Source organism: Macaca mulatta, chromosome 1, assembly GCF_049350105.2.
Source record: "Macaca mulatta isolate MMU2019108-1 chromosome 1, T2T-MMU8v2.0, whole genome shotgun sequence".
In the NCBI taxonomy this organism is placed as follows: domain Eukaryota; kingdom Metazoa; phylum Chordata; class Mammalia; order Primates; family Cercopithecidae; genus Macaca; species Macaca mulatta.
The window spans coordinates 112,139,066-112,157,714 of record NC_133406.1 but is presented as its reverse complement, the minus strand read 5'-3'; the positions used below and the strand labels follow the sequence as shown (position 1 = coordinate 112,157,714).

General features: G+C 52.5%; 1 protein-coding gene across 7 annotated transcripts in view; it reads right to left on the bottom strand.

Moving 5' to 3' along the window:
* Positions 1–18,230, bottom strand: part of KCNN3 (potassium calcium-activated channel subfamily N member 3) — a 164,958-nt gene extending 146,728 nt beyond the window's left edge. For 5 of the 7 annotated variants that reach the window (XM_077945287.1, XM_077945274.1, XM_015110839.3 and 2 more), the window contains exon 1: positions 16,970–18,230. In XM_077945287.1, coding sequence (XP_077801413.1) covers positions 16,970–17,911 — 942 coding nt within the window. In that variant the 5' untranslated portion in view covers positions 17,912–18,230. Of the gene's footprint in view, positions 1–15,902; positions 16,056–16,969 lie in introns of those variants that run through there. The other 2 variants (XM_077945294.1, XM_077945289.1) reach the window with 2 other exon arrangements.
* Between the last annotated feature and the right edge of the window lie 419 nt (positions 18,231–18,649).

The following is an 18,649-nucleotide window of genomic DNA, read 5'->3' as shown; positions in this document are numbered from 1 at the left end:
AAGCTCTGCCTCCCGGGTTCACGCCATTCTCCTGTCTCAGCCTCCCGTACACTCCATTCTTTTATTGGAAAAATTTCAAGTACACCTTCAACAACTTGACTGTGTGAATCTATTCTTTTCTTTTCTTTTTTTTTTTTTTTGCAGACAGGGAGTCAGGATCTTACTCTGTTGCCCAGGCTGGAGTGCAGTGGCACACTGATGGCTCACCACAGCCTCAACAGCAAGCTATCCCCCTACCTCAACCTCCCAAGTAGCTAGAACCACAGACATATGCCACACACCCAGCTATTTTTTTTTTTTTTTTTTTTTTTTTTTTTAGAGATAGAGTCTTACTATGTTACATTACCTAGCTGGACTCGAACTCCTGGCCTTAAGCAATCCACCTGCCTCAGCCTCCCAAAGTGCTGGGATTACAGGTGTCAGCCACCATGCCCAGCAAATCTGTTCTTTTAATTGTAAATTTTATAAACTCTGAATACAGATCAAGTATCTCCAATGAAGACTTAATGTCTGATTGAGATATGCTGTGTCAGAGACACACCAGATTTCAAAGACTTAGTACAAAAAATAGAGTGTAAAAGATCTCAATAATTTTTTACATCGCTTGCACATTCAAATAATAATATTCTGGCTATGTTGGGTTGAATTAAAAATATTATTAACATGTATAATTCTACTTTTCTCTTTTCACTATTTTTAATATGGCTACTCAGAAATGTAAAATGACAGCGGTAGCTCCCATTTCATGTCCACTGGACAGTGCTGTCTACACCACACCAGGCATGATCCCCACCCAGGGCCTTCACCTTGCTATTCCTCTTCCCCCAGGTGGCTGGCTCCCTCACCAACTTCAGATCCTCCAACAGACATCACCTTTTTAGTAAGGCCTTCCCTGAGCACTCATTTAATTTATTTATTTATGTGTTTATTTTTAGAGACAGGGTCTCACCTGTCGCCCAGGCTGGAGCACAGTGGCGTAATCATAGCTCACTGCATCCTAGAATTCCTGGGCTTAAGCGATCTTCCCACCTCAGCCACATGAGTAGCTAGGACTACAGGCACACACACCAATATACCCAGGCTTTTTTTTTTTTTTTTTTTTTTTTAATAAAGATGAGAGTCTTGCCATATTGTCCTGGCTGGTCTCAAACTCCTGGCTTCAAGCAAGCCTCTTGCCTTGGCCTTCCAAAGTGCTAAGATTACAGGCGTGAGCTACCATGCCTGGCCCTGAGCACTTAGCACTTATTTATTTGTTTTGTTCGTGGGTTTTGTTTTTTGTTTTTTGTTTTTTTTTTTTGAGACAGGGTCTCACTCTATTCCCCAGGCTGGAGTGCAGTGGCACAATCACAGCTCACTACAGCCTTGACCTCCTGGGCTCAAGCGATCCTCCCACCTCAGCCTCCCAAGTAGCTGGAACCACAGGCATGCACTACCATGCCCAGCTAATTTTTTGTTTTGTTTAGAAGGGGTCTCACTATATGGCCCAGGCTGGTCTCAAACTCCTGAGCTGAAGCGATCCTCCTGCCTCGGCCTCTCAAAGTGCTAGAATTACAGGCATGAGCCACTGCACCTGGCTCTGAGCACTTATTTAAAATGACCACTCTCGGCTGGGCATGGTGGCTCATGCCTGTAATCCCAGTACTTCGGGAGGCTGAGGCAGGCAGATCACTTGAAGTCAGGGGTTCAAGACCAGCCTGACCAAGATGGTGAAACCCTGTATCTACTAAAAATACAGAAATTAGCTGGGTGTGGTGGTGTGTGCCTGTAATCCCAGCTACTCAGGAGGCTGAGGCAGGAGAATCCCTCGAATCTGGGAGGCGGAAGTTGCAGTGAGCCAAGATCGTGCCTGGGCAAGAGTAAGTGAGACTCTGTCTTAAAAAAAAAAAAAAAAAGGCTGGGTGCAGTGGCTTATGCCTGTAATCCCAGCACTTTGCACTTTGGGAGGCCGAGGCAGGCGGATCACGAGGTCAGGAGATTGAGACCATCCTGGCTAACACGGTGAAACCCCATATCTACTAAAAATACAAAAAATTAGCCAGGCGTTGTGGTGGGCACCTGTAGTCCCAGATACTCGGGAGGCTGAGGCAGAAGAATGGAGTGAACCTGGGAGGCAGAGCTTGCAGTGAGCCGAGATTGTGCCACTGCACTCCAGCCTGGGCGAGTGAGTCTCCGTCTCAAAAATAATAATAATAATAAATTAATTAAAAAATAAATAAAATAATATGACCATTCTCCTCTCAGAAGCCCCTGCACTCCCATCCAGAATGGTCCTAACAATTGTGATTGTTATTGATGATGACAATGATGAAAGGAAAAGAGATGTCGTTTTCCTGTTATCTAACTCTGGCTGTAAAGTGAGTTGGGGCCTTAACAGATTGGGATCTAAGACTTATCAATGCAGTGAGAAGTTGTATCTGGGAGGGAAGAAGCTCTTCATAATGCTCATCATAGCACTTATCACCATCAAATATAATACAGAATTAACTTACATAGTTTACTATCAGGTTTACCTATTAAAATGTAAATTCCTGACAGCAAAGATTTTTCTCTTTTGTGGGTTTTTTCTACCATATCATGCGTCACATAATAACATTTCAGTCAAGGTCCTGTACAATTATAATGAAACTGAAAAAATTCCTGTCACTTTGTGACATCTTGATGATCCCAAACCTGTGTCAGCCCAGGCTAATGTGTGTTTGTGTCTCAGTTTTTAACCAAAAAAAAAAAATTTGTAAGTAAAAATACATCTTTTTAAACAAATATTTCTAAAATGGAAAAAAGCTTATAGAGTAAGAATATAAAGAAAATACTTTTGTGCAATTGTATAATGTGCTTGTGTTATTACAAAAGAGTATAAAAATCTTATAAAGTGAAAAATTTGGCCAGGCACAGTGGCTCATGCCTGTCATCCCAGCACTTTGGGAGGCCAAGGCGGGTGGATCACTTGAGGTCAGGAGTTTGAGACCAGCCCGGCCTACATGGAGAAACCCCATCTCTACTAAAAATACAAAAATTAGCCGGGTGTGATGGCGCATGCCTGTAATCCCAGGTACTCAGGGGGGCTGAGGCAGGAGAATTCCTTGGACCTGGGAGGTTGAAGTTGCAGTGAGCCAAGATCGTGCCACTGCACTCCATCCTGGGCTACAGAGTGAGACTCTGTCTCAAACAAAACAAACAAACAAAAATTATAGTAAGGTAAGGTTAACTTGTTATTGAAGAAAAAACTATTTTAAATAAATGTAGTTAGCCTAAGTGAACAGTGTTTACAAAGCCTACACTAGTGTACAGTCATGTCCTAGACCCTCACATTCACTCTCCACTCACTGGCTGACTCACCCACAGCAATCTCCAGTCCTGCAAGCTCCATTCATGGTAAGTGCCCTATACAGATAGAGTATTTTGTATCCATTGTACAGTATTTCTACTGTACCTTTTCTGTGTTTAGATACATACTTGCCATTGTGTTATGACTGCCTACAGTATTCAGTACAGTAACGGGCTGTACAGGTTTGTGGCCTGGGAGCAGTAGGCTCCACCATACGGCCTTGTGTGCCGAAGGCCATGCCACCTAGTCTGTGTAAGCGCACTGCATGATGTTCGCACGGTGATGAAATCGCCTAATGACACATTTCTTAGACTGTGCAACGCATGACTGTATATCCGTGGTGCCTAGAACAATACACTGGCACATAACAGGCATTCAATAACTTTGTCAAATGAATAAAATTATTTTTCCGCCTGGGCTCGCTACTCAGCTGGAAGTTTCGAAGTGCCTAGCATATGGTAGGTGCTTGACAGATGCCTACTGAACGTCAGGCTGATCTGTTAGCAGGGTCATTGGGGAAACAGAGGCAGCTTAGCTGAGTCATCCCACAGAAAGCAAAAGCAAGCGCCAAGGGTCCTTGAGTCAGACGTGGCGCCTCCTCCTGCTGCCACCTATGCTCCCTCTCCCTGCCCTGAGGGAAGCTCCCCTGAGACCAACAGCCTCAGGTACCTCGGGGAAAAGTACATTTCTTTTCCTTTCCATAGACTTTTATTCTCCTAGTGAGAAGACAAATCTGTTTCCCCTCCACCAGAAGGCCTCAAGCCACAGCTACTTACATTATAGTAATTAAATCCCTGCTGCTAGGAGGGTTCAGGAGACAAGCAGGCCTCGTGCCAAGGGCTGGCCTGCAGGGAGGAGGCAGCAGGGAGGGAGGCTGGCCAGAAGGGCCTGTCTCTCCGCTGTCTCCTGAGAGTGAGAAAATCCCCTTAGCCACTACGTCTTCACAGGCTTTCGCTTGTGGGACAGGACGATAACGCCCCCCACAGCCCACCCTGCCAACATGCACCATCCACGAGGCCCCCCTCCAGCTGGAATAGCACAGCTTTCTTCCAGTTTTCTCTGTAACTCCATCTGGTGCTCACGACCTTCCGCAGATGGCCAATGCAGGAAACATCCCCTCCTCAGGCTCCCTCTCTCACTCTCTAGATGACAAAACAGAGGCCCAGAAACCAAGCTGCCCACACCTAGCCCAGGACGCTTCTCCTCAGCTGCAACTCAGCTGGCCTTCACAGAGCGCTCCATGTGTGCCAGAAACCATGTCCCATGCCTTACAAACAGCAATCTCATTAACTCTCATGACAGCCCCAGCGGCCAGGTCAGGATTCACCCCCATGGAAACTGCGAATCAAAGCACCGAGACAGCTTCCCAAAGCCCCACGGCCTACAGTGAGTGACACAGCCAGCGCTGTACCGGAGATCTGCCCGGCGCTGAAGCCTGTGGCCGGTACAGAAGAATCAGAGGATGGCCTGGGAGACAGATACGAGGGAGGATGGAAGAAGTGAGGGTGAGATGGACCTTCAGGAAACAGGAGGGAGGGGAGCAGACAGACGCATGGGACATCAAGTCTCAGGCTTGTGGGTCAAACCCAAGCCTTATGTGTGTGGCCTTGTCTCTCCGCAAAGCTTACATCAGACCTGTTGCTACTTGTTCAGTGCCTGCCTCCCCCACCAGTCTGTGAGCTCCACGTCTATTTGGTGCTGAACCTCCAGAGCCAACCAGAACACGCCAGGGGATGCCCTCGTCTCATTTATTCCTCATGACACCCATTCTCATGAGAGGGAGAAAACACTGTTAACCCCATTCACAGACCTGGAGACTGAGGCTCAAAGAGGTCAGTTTTCTCAATGAGGTTCCACAGCTGGGAAGCCACAGAGCTGCGGCGAGAACACTAGGACACATGCTACTGAGGGCTCGGCTGGCCCCTCCAGGGCCCACAGGAGACTTTCCTCAGCCCCAGAGCCCAGACGGCACCTACAGCTTCAGCAAACCCCTGTATCTAAACTGACAGCACCCTCCTCCCCTCCTCCCCTCCTCCCCTCCTCCCCTCCTCCCCTCCTCCCCTCCTCCCCTCCTCCCTCCAAGAGCACAAAACATCCCCTGAGGCTCTGGGGGAGGCTGGAAGGGCAGTGAGGGTGGCACAGTAAGGGGCAGGGTGGGCAGGAGTGGAGAGCTCAGGGAGGCAAGGAGAAGCTTTTTGGCTTGGAAGAGCCCAGTCTAGGGTGTGATATGCAAAAGTGTGTCTGCTGCACAGTGTGCGGGCGTCAGAGACACTCCCCTATGTGCAAATCCGAACTCCACCACCTCCCAGCTGTGAGACCCTGGGAAAGTCACTTAACCTCTCTGAGTCTTGGATCTGTCATCTGTAAAATGGGGAGAATTATATCTACCTCACAGGGTTGCTGTGAGGGCTTAATGAGATGAGGTGTGTAAACGCACATAGTAGGTCCTTAACAAATATACTCTTCTCCTCCGCTGCCTGTCACCTCTTCACTCCTGAATAAGACCTGGTGTTGCTTTGGAGTCATTCTTATGAAAGGAAAAACAAGTTCCCATTTTATGAAAGCGGTGCATTTCCCCCAAGCTGCTGTGGACACAAGCATTATATATGATCCCATCCACCCACGAGGAAACCCTCATGACTCAACTCCATCCTAGACGTGCTCTCAGTTTGCATCAATTTCATTTCACTCTTGAGGGATCTTTCCATCGCTGGCACGTAGTGTGCACCCCGTCAGGTGTCTTCTGCCAAAATGCCCTCCTACCAGGCTCAGCACCATTACTCTCCCAGAGTAGAGGAAAGCATCTTGGCAGAGCTTAACACCAGGTCCAGCCCAGAGCAGGAGGGGCTGGGAACCCTGGGCCCAGCTGTGAGGGACCTTGTATGATCCCAAGGCCACTGAGCTCTCAGAAGAAACAACCAAAGGCAAAACCCACCACTGCCTAGCACGGACAAGAGCCCCCTGGGTGCCAGCTCTGCTCCACGTTGAATTCTCCACCTCTCCACCCACAAGAGGAATTAAAATTCCACCTCCCAGATAAACAGGCCGCCGTGCAAGGCCACACAGCTGAATAGCCAGGGTTTGAATCCAGGTCTACGGGGAAAGCCTGTGTTCTCTTAGGAAGAGCTGGTGGAGAACAACACATCTGGCTGGGGAGAGACCACCCCCAGAGTCTGTAAGGCACAGATTCTCTGCACTCCTGCCGCCTGGAGCAGGGCTTGCCACACAGTGGGTGTTCAGGATAAGTTTCCAGAAGAGGGATGGGAAAAAGAAAAAGAGAGGAAGAACTAAAACCAGGAATTCTTAGATTCCAGCTATACCCCTGCCACTAACAATGCTGAGTAGCCTTGGACAAGTCACGTAACTTTTTTTTTTTTTGAGACAAGGTCTCACTATGTTGTCCAGGCTGGTCTCGAGCTCCTGGGCTCAACCGATCCTCCTACCTCGGCCTCCCAAAGTGCTGGATTACAGGTGTGAGCCACCACATAACTTCTATGGGCCTTGGGGTCCTATAAGGAGGAGGATGGTCCTTTCCCTGCCTTCCTCACAGGGCTGGGAGGCATATGCAGAGATCATGCCCACCCAGGCTAGCACACCTGTCTGGCCAACAGAGCTTGGCCATCCAGGACAGGTATGGTGCCTCCCTGAGGAGGCCTCCCCTGCATCCTCCACCAATGCCATCCAGCTCTGAACTCCTCCAAAGGCGGTGGCTCAGCCCTGAGCAACATGCCTACCCCAAACCCTCACCCTGGGAGAAGGTAACATCACCCATGCTGGCCGCTCCAGGCATTCCCATGTATGGGAGCTTTTTCGGGGCCAACATCTTACCCACTGGAAGACAGAAAAGAAAGAAAATAGCTAAACTCCAATTTGTTAAAATCAGAAATCTCAAAAGGGGTTTTGCTCTGCAAAACTCCCTGCTAGTGGAAGCTTGTGAGGAGACAAGCAGGTGCCAACTCAGGCAAAGGGGCTAGGAGGAGCCACCATTTGCTGGCAGCCCAGGAGCGCCCACTGCCGGACTGGCCACTTGACCAACCATTAGCAAGTGTCATCCTCCCCAGGCTAGTGGATGTCAGTCTCCACACATCCATTACAAACAGGGACAATGAGGCTCAGAGAGTTTGAGGCACAGAGCTTAAGGAAAACCAACAGTGGCAGATGGCCAGAATGAGCAAAGGCAGCCTCTCCCTGCCTCCCTGCAGGGCCCCCTCAGTTCAAAGCCACTGACAGGTCAGCAAGGTTCGATGGCTCAGGCCAGGCAACAGGTCATCTGCTTCCCCCTCCCTACATACTGGGTAACCCTGGGCAGGGCACCCACCTTTATAGGTCTCTCCATCTATAACCTGAAGCAAAACACCAAACAACTGTCTTTATAGATGTTGTCTGGCAGGCCTGGTATGAGCAAGCTCTAAGGAGTAGGTGCCAGCTCAGCCCCTGCAAGGAGTGTCCTTTAAGCTGACTTTCCTGTTCATTTGACACTGAGCATCACTCCTGTCCTGTAAGAAAAATGCCCAACAAGCTGACTCAAAAATAACAGATGCCAATTTGCATATTATTTCACACATCATTTGCATGCTGTTCATTTAGTATCATCAAGGCTCTGCTCAGAATACAACTCTGGTTACCCTGCCACCAGGGCTTGTGAAAAAAATATGGCTTCCACGAAGGGCAAGCCCTAGGCACGTCCTTCCCCTGCCCAGCTGCTCTTGCTGCCTGCCCCCTGGCACCTGGCTGGGAACGTCACCCAATGCCGCAGCCCTGGCGCTCCAAGCAGGGTGAAGGGGCAGAAAGGACCTTTGGAATTCTAGGATGCACCCTGACTCGAGTCTTGAAGGGGAAATTGTGTTCTCTTGGTGACGCATCAAGCAAGCTGTAGCAATGCTTTTCTTCCCTGCTTCTGTCACAGGCCAGCTTGCCGGTTCAGCTCTTCCCGGGGCCCTGCTCTCTCAGCCTTTTTCTGCCTGGTCATCGTGTGTCCCCCTGACCTTCCTCCAGGCCTCTCAGCCTCTGGCCTGGCCCCACGGGTTTATTTTTGTTCTCTCTCCACCTGTCCGATTTGCATGTCCACACCCGGTTAGCTCTGCCCAGACCACAAATTGCTGACTGAGTGTAGAATAACTGGGCCCCATGGGGTAAGAAGGCTCCAGAAGTCCAGCCTAGGCCACCACTACAGCCCCACCCTCCAGGGAACAGCCCACTTCCTTTCTACTCACAGATTCACCCAGCAAGATCTATCCAGAAACATGACTGGGGAGCTGGTCATGGTTGGGAGGCCATTTGACCTCATGAGAAAAGGGGCATGTTCCACACGTGCTCTCCAGGCAGGGACACCAGCTCGTCTATGGCCACCTGCAGACAGTGGAGGGGTGATGTGGGCGCACATGCCCCTCCAGTCTTGATGCTCCAGGTGGCATCTTCTAACCACCACTCTAATAAAGGCAACAGTTGCCAGCTGCTGAGACCCAGTGTGTGGCTGGCTCTGTGCTGGCTGCTTTGCTATAGCCAGTAGTTGTGATTCCCTCTTAACATTGAGGAAATACGCTTTGGGTTCACTAAGTTCCCAGAGGACACATCACTGGTGTGCCACCCAAGTCTTTTTTTTTTTTTTTGAGACAGAGTATCGCTCGGTCGCCCAGGCTGGAGTGCAGTGGTGTGATCTCAGCTTACTGCAACCTCCGCCTCCCAGGTTCAAGTGATTCTCCAGTCTCAGCCTCCTGAGTAACTGGGATTACAGGTGTGCGCCACCACGTCAGGCTAATTTTTGTATTTTTAGTAGAGATGGGATTTTGCCACGTTGGCCAGGCTGGTCTCGAGCTTCTGACCTCAGGTGATTCACCTGCCTTGGCCTCCCAAAGTGCTGGGATTACAGGAATGAGCCACCGTGCCCGGCTCCAAGAACTTAACTACCAGGCCCGGCCACCTCTGAGAAAGGATATCAGGTCTTCAGGGCCTGAGTGTGTGGAACTCTGCAGCCCTGGCAGTTACCGATGCTACCAAATATTCCATCCATCACTGTGCCCTCGCCCTGGGCCTGTGTTCACTGCCGCCCAAAGCCTCTCGTGACGAGACAGTCTCTTCTGTCCTCCCTACATGCCCCTGTGCGCACCACACAGCAGCAATCCCAAGCCGTCCTCACGCCCGCTCTGTTCCTTACACACTCGGCCCCCTCTCCCCGGACTTCTCACACTCAGAATTGAGCCCCTGCCCGGGCCCCTCCCATCCTGGCTGGTCTAGTCTTTCAGGGACCCCCCAACCCCTTACAGGGAATCCACCCAGCATCCCCAGTCTGAGTCACTGTCTCCTTCCTCAGTCCTCCCAAGCACCAACACCATAAACCACCGCCCGCCTGGGATGGATGCCATCTGGGTGCTGCCTGACACCCCTGAGAACAGGACTCTCGGGACTGTGGCTGCTCATCCTTGTGATGAAACATGATCTGGAATCGGATTGCAAAGCCTCAGCACAGGAAGGGAGTTCAGCTCCTGCTTTAAGGCCAGAGAAACGAGACCCAAAGAGGAGAAGGGACTTGACAAAAGATCACACAACAAGCTGGAAGCAAGAGGCAGAAGCACCTCCTGAGGGGCTCAAAGCAGAGACAGGCCTTTTCCCAGCACTCAGTGCCCACGACAGAGCTCAACAGAGGCATGAGGCACAGACAGGGACGCAGGAAAATGGGACTCAAGAATGAAGAAGAAACTTCTAGAACCAGGAATGGAGAAACCCTTCAAGGTCCCTCACTCAAATCCCCAGCAGAAGTTTGTGGTGGGATTTGGAATAAGGAAACCAGAGGTGCACTGAGACCTGAGCTCTCATTCTAGAACCATCTCTCCTGAGATGGGCACCTGGAGCGAGTCACTGAACCCTCGGACCCCTGTGCAGCCGAGTTTTCTCATCCCTGAGATAGTTGGTCATCATGAGCCCTGGGCCAGCCATCGTGAGGGTCATGAAGGACCCAGGGATGAAAATGCCTTGTAAGATGTAAAATGCTGAGCTCATGTGACTGTCCCCTGATAAACAGCCACACAGCCAGTGCTGGAGGAAAAGGGCAGCCTAAAAGAAGAGCAAAGCAGAGGTGAGGGGTGAGAGAGCTGTTTATGGACATGTCCAGTCAGGTCTAGGGGTCCTGCTGGCCCTCCAGGGGTGGAGGGTGGGAGTGCTAGGGGCTGTGGCAGGAGCTTTTGCAGGATGGGCTTTCATTTTCCCTGTAATCCCCACACCTACCCACCTCACAGCCTGCCCGGTATCACCCTGAGGGCAGCAGCACCAGACTCCAGAGAGGAGGCATCAAGAACTGACCTTGGGCCAGTCCACAATCTCACCCTGATCCTAGGCTACCCCGGGGGCCCACACTTGCCCTTGTCACCCCTCCAGCACTGTCTTCTCCAGGTCCTGCGCTGGCATCTCCTGCCCTCCATCGAGCCCTTCCTGCCCAGCTCGTGGTAAAGTTCCTCCTGTCCCACCATTTTGCATCACAGGTCTCAGGGCCATAAACTCAATTTGTCTGTTTTAAGGATATGGGCAATCTAACCAGCAGCAGCAGGCACGGGAAAGGATATGACCTCGGGAGCTAAACGGGCCTGGGTTCTTATCTCAGCGCCACCACCACCAGCGTGTCAGCGTGGCCCGGTGACTTCATCTACACAGGGGGCGGTGAGCACGACCTGCTCCTCGTACTCCCAGGTGTAATGCAAAGCCAGCCCAGCGCTCAGCAAATGGTCCTTGCCTTCCCCTCTCCTGTCACTCAGCAACATCCCGGCCAGCCCAGCTGAAGTGCTGGGCGACCAGAAAGTAGCGTGGTCCCTGCCCCCAGCCGCTCCTCCCCTCCTTTCCCTCAGATCCCAGCTGAGCACCTGGGGGTGGAATGACAGGGTCGGGGGAGGGGACACTTAAAAACCCATTCGCCTCCTCCGGACTTTCCTCACCTGAAGAAAAGGCACTAGAATTTTCCTCCCCACAGCTCCTGGGAACAGCACAGTCTCAGAATTCCCCACCCTCATTATTTAAAGAGGAATACGTGGCTTGCTTTCTTGCTCTCCCTTTGGGGTTTTGAAAGAAAGAGAAGAAAAAGAACTACGAATGAACGTGCTGGTCTCCCTGTCACTGAGCTGAGTAAAGTGGTATTTCATCAATATATAGCCGCCCCTCACAACCCCCGCACACACTCATTTTCTCCCCCAAATGTGCTTCACAAATAACTGCAACAGAACTGAAGCACTCTATTCTGATCTTACATTTCCATCCAGGCCCCGGATTCTCTACAGAGGTTACTCAAATTTCTTTTCATTTTGATTTTCTGTACCTTACATTTTTTAAAGCAGATCTTTTGGCCATGGCCTTACAAATCCCTCTTCCTGAAAGCGCAATAAGAGAAATGCGAGGCCATCAGATGGCTTTCTAGTTAGGCTATGCAGGAGATAAATGCCCCAGTCAGAATGCCCCTGGCCAAGCACCCGGGTAACGCTGCCTGTGGGGAAGGGAAGTCCGGATGTGTGATGAAGTCTTTCCCCAGGGCAGTTATAAATAGTGTGATGACACGCAAAGGAGAAGCATATATAAAAAGTTAGCTGTCTCCCTGTGGGTTACAAATGTTTGACTCATTTACAGACTGTCCACAAAGGTTATAAATAAAGTCACCACCACCCTGGGGCGGGCGGCAGAGAAGGCCATTTTCACGCTGTCAGAGGCCATTTTCACGCTCGCCCTCCTGTGGGCCGACACACTCAGTGTGACCTGTGAAGTCAAAATGTGTGCCTAGGGCCCTCAGCAGCGGGCTCACAGGCTCTCAACCAGTCTCCTGCCTTCTGCATCCTGGTCCTGCAGGTCACCCCACAGGGAGGGTCCATGGAAAGGGCTGGAAAGGATTTATCCTACTCCTACTTTTCCACCATGGCCTGAAACGCAGTCACCAGCACCCAGAGGTATCTTCTCAAAACTACCAGGACACTGTGACAGCCAACAACCTATCCCAAAACAGCACCTGGGTCCAAAGAGAAGGTGCAGAGCCACTTGGCCGGCCACGCCTGGGCTGCTGCTCTGCCCTTCTGCAGACAGGGCTTCTGTGACCAGGGAGAGCAGAGGATCAGAACTGGAACCAGTGATACTACTCAGCCATTTGGTCTGGAGGCTGGGGATGGACTCCCGGACCTCTTTGAGGTCTGCAAAGAGACAGACAAGTTGGCCTTGGCCTAAGAGAATAGCCTTGGCCATTCTCTTTAAAGAGTGAACGGCCAGAGGACCAGGCTCCCCTGGGCATGCGGAGAAGCCTGTGCCACCAGGGCGGCCTCCCATGAGGTTGTCTGAAGAAAGAGTAACTAGAGGTGGGTAAAGAAGCCACCATGGGAGCAGACAGGGCAACCCAGATAAGCACCTTCACACCAGCTCCTCTCTGCCACCTGGGTTACCCCAGCAACGAGACCAGGCAGGGGCAGCAGAGAGGAGCAGAGGGGCAGGACGTCGGTGGGGCAGGCGAGACAGGGCCATGGTGGGGGAGCGGGCAGAGGACTGGTTCTGCCTGGGAGGAGAGATGCAGACTAGCTTCGAGGCCAGGCATGGGGAAGTGGCTGGAGGTTGTACAGACTGGTGGGAAAGAAGAGCCGCGCTGCCGCACCAGCACCCTCCAGCCTCCCTGAGACGATCCCGCAGTCCAACGCCTGAGATCCTGAGAAATGAGGCCCATGGGTGCCTTGCCAGCCACACAGAGGTACCAGCTCAGCCACCAACATGATGTCAGAGCCAGGGTGGTGAAGTCACAGCCTGGGGAAAGGGGAGGGCAGCCAGGCCTTTCCCCTCCCTAATTCTTTCTGAACCCAGGGAAGAGAGCATAGAGGTAATTTAATGCAATGGAGTGGGTGTGTCCCAAACCAGCTCTAAAAGAAAATAAAGAACACCAAGAAGGACTTCACAGGTCCTTGCTGCTCTATCTGGGTGGCACTGATAGGTAGAGATGGCGTGACTAAGACTCTCAACAGAATCTCTAGACCAGGCCTCGTCACAATGTCTAAGCCTTCAGAGAGTAAACCTGCCTATTTAAAAAAAAAAAAAAAAGGGACTCCTCATTTGGTTCAAGGGTCACCTGGTACCTTTAGGAGCCTATTGGGGCCATCTCAGGCATCTCTCTGCCATTTGATCTCATGTCCCAGGCATAATAATGAGAAGCTCCCCTCTTATCTGAGCTCACCCAGGAATCAAGCCCCACCTCCCTGCTCCATGCTGATGCCTCCTAGCAGAGCTTCCTTCCAACATCAGCACCTACAGGCCTGTGAGGCGGGAGCTGGGGATGTTCTGTCCCGGTTGCTCAACCCCCTCACACTGGCTCCCATTTGCATTAACTGAACATGCTCGGGGCACATGCCACCCTCCTTTTCAAGAGACCCAGGCCTGCATGATAAGTTGCTCCCCCAGCAACAGGCACCCACCAAACATAGGTAAACAGCAAGGCCACAACCCCACGGGAAAAAAGGCAGAGAACTTCAGAAAGCAGCAGCTCAGGCACAAGGTTAGTTAATCTTCAATCACTTGGGGAAAAATCCCCTCCCAAGAGCCTTTGAGTGGGAGCTGCCATTGGCAGGGCAGAATTACCTAATCTGCCTGGTACCCCCGAGGCTGCCTCATCCATCCGCCTGCCCCCAGACTCGTCAGCAGGGCCAACCAGGCACACAAAACTCTCCAGCAAAAGACTGTCACCCATCCCTCCCCAGGATCCACTGAATATCGCTGAGCTCTCCTGGGCTGTGACTCCTCATCTTACCCAGACTATGGAGGAAAAGAGACCAGTTCCTCCATGAAACTGGGACACAGATATTCATCTCCCCCCAAGAACAGACCATGTTTAAAGGTGGTCTCTAGTCAGACCCAGTCCCTTCTCAGAACTTCTTCCCTCCCAGATACAACTTCTCACTCCATTGACAAGTCTTAGATCCCAATCTGTTAAGGCCCCAACTCATTTTATAGCCAGAATTAGATAACAGGAAAAAGACATCTCCTTTCCTCTCATCATTGTCATCATCAATAACAATCACCATAGGTCCCATTTGTTGAGCAGGCAGATACGTGCCTTACATGTCTCTAATTTAATTCTCCCTCCTCGACAGCTGGGGAAACAGGCTCGCTAAAGCTCCATGACTTACCCAAGATCACACAAATAGTAGTGGCAGAGCTGGGATTCCAACTCTGGCCCAGTTCCTTGAAACCATCCCATTTGCCACCAGGAGAGAGGGTGTCTACAGGGCCTGGTACACAGGAGACACCCAGAAAATACTTGTTCCATAAATGACTCAAAACCTGGATGGCCAGTGCAGGGATGGGTGAGTGGGTGAGCAAGTTCAATGAACTCTGCTTATCTCAGGAGCAGCTCCAAGGCACACAGGAAGTGGCAACTGAGGCAAGAAGGACCTCTCAGCTGCTGTCCCCTCGGTGCACGCCACTGCTGCTATGAGGGTCCGTGATTCAGAAATGGGGGAAGCCAGGCACCTCAGGTGGCCTCCCCCTTCATTCACCTAAAATCTGCCTTCCGCATCTCTGGGAAAGCCCCTTTCCCTGAGTTCCCCCTCAGGGTTGGCACCTGCCTCAGGCAGGGAAGAGGGGCTGATCCTGAAGAGTGGTGACCCTCCCGTCACATTAAGACAAATGTGCATAGATCCTGTGCACAGCCACTGCCTCTGGGAAGAGCCATTTCCTTAAGAACTCTGACCACGGTGTCACTGAAAGAGAAGATGCTGGGGTTGCCCCTTCCCCACACCCCCCTTGCATTGGGGCCTTCATCAGTTTTCCCCAGCAAGGGCCCCTGATCTCCAAGGGAGGACTGGAGAGAGCCAGGGCTGTGACCAGGGCAGCTGCCAGCCCTGGCGAGGCTGCCGGCCCCATCTCCTGGAGCGCCCAGCAGGAAAGGCGGTTCTGAGAAGGCAGCGAGCAGAAGGACCCGCAGACGCAAAGGCTCATTACAGGGAATGACTAAGTGAGCTGCGATTCCAGGGGAAACCCCACTCGCTTCTGCTCGCTGAGACGCTCATCCTTGAGCTATTTTGACTAAGGCGGCTTCCAGGTGCTGCCCTCCGCTGGGGCAGCCCACTGACAGCAACCGGGTTGCTGGAGGACCCTCTGCCTGGAAGTCTTGGTCCTGGCTATTCAGGTCGTCTGACAGGTCTGCCCCACCCGTTTCCAGGGCGGGAAAGTCTGCCCATCCCCGGTTAAAGCGAGATGCTGGGAATGGGGGAAATCCGATCAGCACCTCCTAGGTTTTTGCGGCTGGATTTCAATAAGGAATGTGACAGTCTCGCAGCAGCTGTGCCCTGCCTGAAACAAGCTCTATTTGAAACCTCCAACAGCTGAACCCCTCCCAGCTACGCGCTGGCCAGCCCGGCCAGCCACCCCCTGCCCCAAATGACAAATAAATAGAAAAATCCAAGCAACAAGCAGGCGCATGCATACGTACACACATTACACACATATACACACACACACCAACAAATTGGGGGTGGGGGTATCGTGGAGCCACTTGTCCACTGATTCCCAGGTCTCCAAGCCTTCCAGCCCACAGCAGGAGAGCTCCCCGGCAAGCAGAGCATCGGCAGAAACCCACCTTCCTCCATCTCCATTCCCTCTGGGAGGTAAACCCCCTCCTCCGTCTTGGGGCTGGACTGAGAGGCTGGAGCAGTGGGGCCAGCTCCCCCCTAAAGCCAGTGCCTGCTGTTCTCCATCCGGGCGCGCACTCACACACACACTCATCTTTATTTATCCCAAGGAGAAGGAGTTGAGGTGGGAGGGGAGAACTGGGGCTGAGCTGGGGCGCGGGCTCGCGGGGACCGCCTGGCAAGCCCTGTCATCCCATCCCAAGGAGAGGTGCTCCCCCAGCTGATGCCAAGGCGGCGCCCAGCTGCTCTGCCCAGGTAACACCTGTAGCCATTTTATCAGGAGATGTTTACAAAGCAGCAGCAGGTTTATTCTGAGTCCTCTCTCCTGAGGGAAAGGACCACTGATTTCCTCCACCTATATTTTTACCCCATGCCCTCAGGAGACACAGGTCATGAATGGTTTTCTGTTTTGCCTGAGTGTTTCTGAGAAGAGGAGGGAAACAGAAACTTGGGAAGAGAGGAAGAAGACAGGGAGAGAAGGGACTTGGGCAATGGTATGGAATCCCCACCCCCCACCCAGACATTTATTTCTTTTTTATCCTCAGGCAAATGGAGTGGAGCAGGGAGGGGAGGAAAGAAGGGGAAGTCGCAGGAACTGGCAAACACATCAAGGCGGAGTGTAATTAATTGGTGCGTTAAGCTGCTGGGTTATGCTTTAGTACCAGTGAGCCAGGAGGAAAAGGGATTTCTCAGAAGGGATTATTTAATCCTCCCTAACAGAAAGTCTGCAAATTAGACACAGTGTGTGGGGATGTCCCCTACCCCCCAAAGGAAGCGAGGAATGAATTCTCCCGGGATCAAGAAGGAAAACCACGGGAAGTTAGAGTGTTCAATATAACTGAGCAAGCGCCTCTCACCACCACCACCACCTCTCTCTCCCAGTCTCCCTCCCAATCTCTCTCAATCTCTCTCTCTCTCTCTCAATCTCTCTCTTTCAATCCCCCTCTCTCAATCCCTCTCTTGCTACCTACATATTCCTTTTGTTCAAGGTATAAAGAGAAACCACAGCCCCTACCTTTGAGTACAAACCCCAAGAGAGCTCGGTCTCTATCACCATAACAACAATTCCAAACATCCCAAAAATCAGAGCATAGTCACTCAGTCGCTTTCTCTTTTCAAACAGGGCCCTCCTGTGTCCCAGCTTATAGCCAATGTTTTGGTTTTTCCGCTTGTTGGCTTTGGGGAAGGTGGTGCTGCTGGCGGTGGTGCCGGCATGCTGGTGGTTGTGGGTGGCATTAGGGTGATGGAGCAGGGTCTGGTGGGCATGGTTGTCCTCCCGGGAGGAGATGACGATCTCCGGGGGGTTGCTAGGACTGAAAAGCTGGAGGGGTTGGCCCTCAGTCTCCGCCTCGATGAGGTTCCTCCGGGAGGCGCTGAGGCGGCTGAGGGGCTTCATGACCCCACCGCTATACTTGCAGGAGCTCATGGCGATCTCCGTGAAGGGGTTGCTGTCCCGCCGGTGCACCAGGGGGCTGGCCTGCCGGTGCCGGCTGCCTCCGCCAGGCCCACTTGTAGCTGTGGAACTTGGAGAGTGGCCAAGCAAGTGGTCATTGAGATTGAGCTGGCTGCCTTGCCTGGAGGAAGGGTGGAGGATGGCGGTGGAGTTGGACGAAGGGGGGGGCCTGAAAGCGGTGGGAGAGGAGTGCAGCAGGCCAGGGTGGACGGGCTGGCTCTGGAGTTGGGCGAGCTGAGACAGGGGATGCGGTGGCTGCTGCTGCTGCTGCTGCTGCTGCTGCTGCTGCTGCTGCTGCTGCTGCTGCTGAAGCTGCGGAGGCTGAGGCTGCAGCGAGGGTCCCAGGGGCTGCTGGGGGGCTGCTGGTGGCGCTGGCGGTGGTGGCTGCTGCTGCTGCTGTTGCTGCTGCTGCTGCTGCTCATCCCCAGAGGATGGACAGGGGCACTTGGGGTCTTCATCCAGGTCCCCCACCCCAGAGTCATGGAAGTGCCCAGAAGTGTCCATCTTGGGGCCTGGCTGTATTCCCTGCAGCACAAGCCCCCACCCCAAAGCCACCCTCGCTCCAAAGATGTCCTCAAAGAAAGCCAGGCATCCAATCTCCCCCACCAGTGTCTTGGCTCCAGTCCTCTCTCTTTGGCTTGCTTCGGTTCTCTGGGGCTGCCTGGAGTCCAGACGCTGCCACTCAAGAATGCATTGTATTGGGCAGGGAGGGAGAGCAGGAGGGGAGCTTGGAGAAAGAAGAGGGGGTGAAAGAACTCTCCCAGGAGGTGGTCCTCTAGGAGCGTGTGAGGCCAGGATCAGCTTCACTCCTCGCTGGCTCAATAGCTTCGCTCGCCTCCTCCTGCCACTGTTACATTGTAAGCCAAGCCCACTTATTAGCAGCTGGTCTCATTGGCTTGGCTTAACTCTCCAACCTCCTCCTAGCTCCGCCCCCCGCATAGGCTCCTCCCCAGAGGAGGGGCCTGGCGTCCTCGTCTCCGGCCCCAGTGGCTGCGCAGCGAGGGCTGGGAACTGTAGTTTTTGCTCCCCGACCCCGGAGCTGAGCCACTGTCCTCTTTCCTCTGACAGGTATGGCCACAACCCGCAAGCCCACGGCGATAAGGGATGTTCGCTCACGCTGGGCGATGGGGAGGAGGGACAGAAGGCCTCCGAAGGAAGGGAGGTGTGCACCCTGATGAGGGGGCAGACGGAGGGGAAGGCAAACATTTATTAACCACCAGGGTTTACGATAGGTTGTTTCAC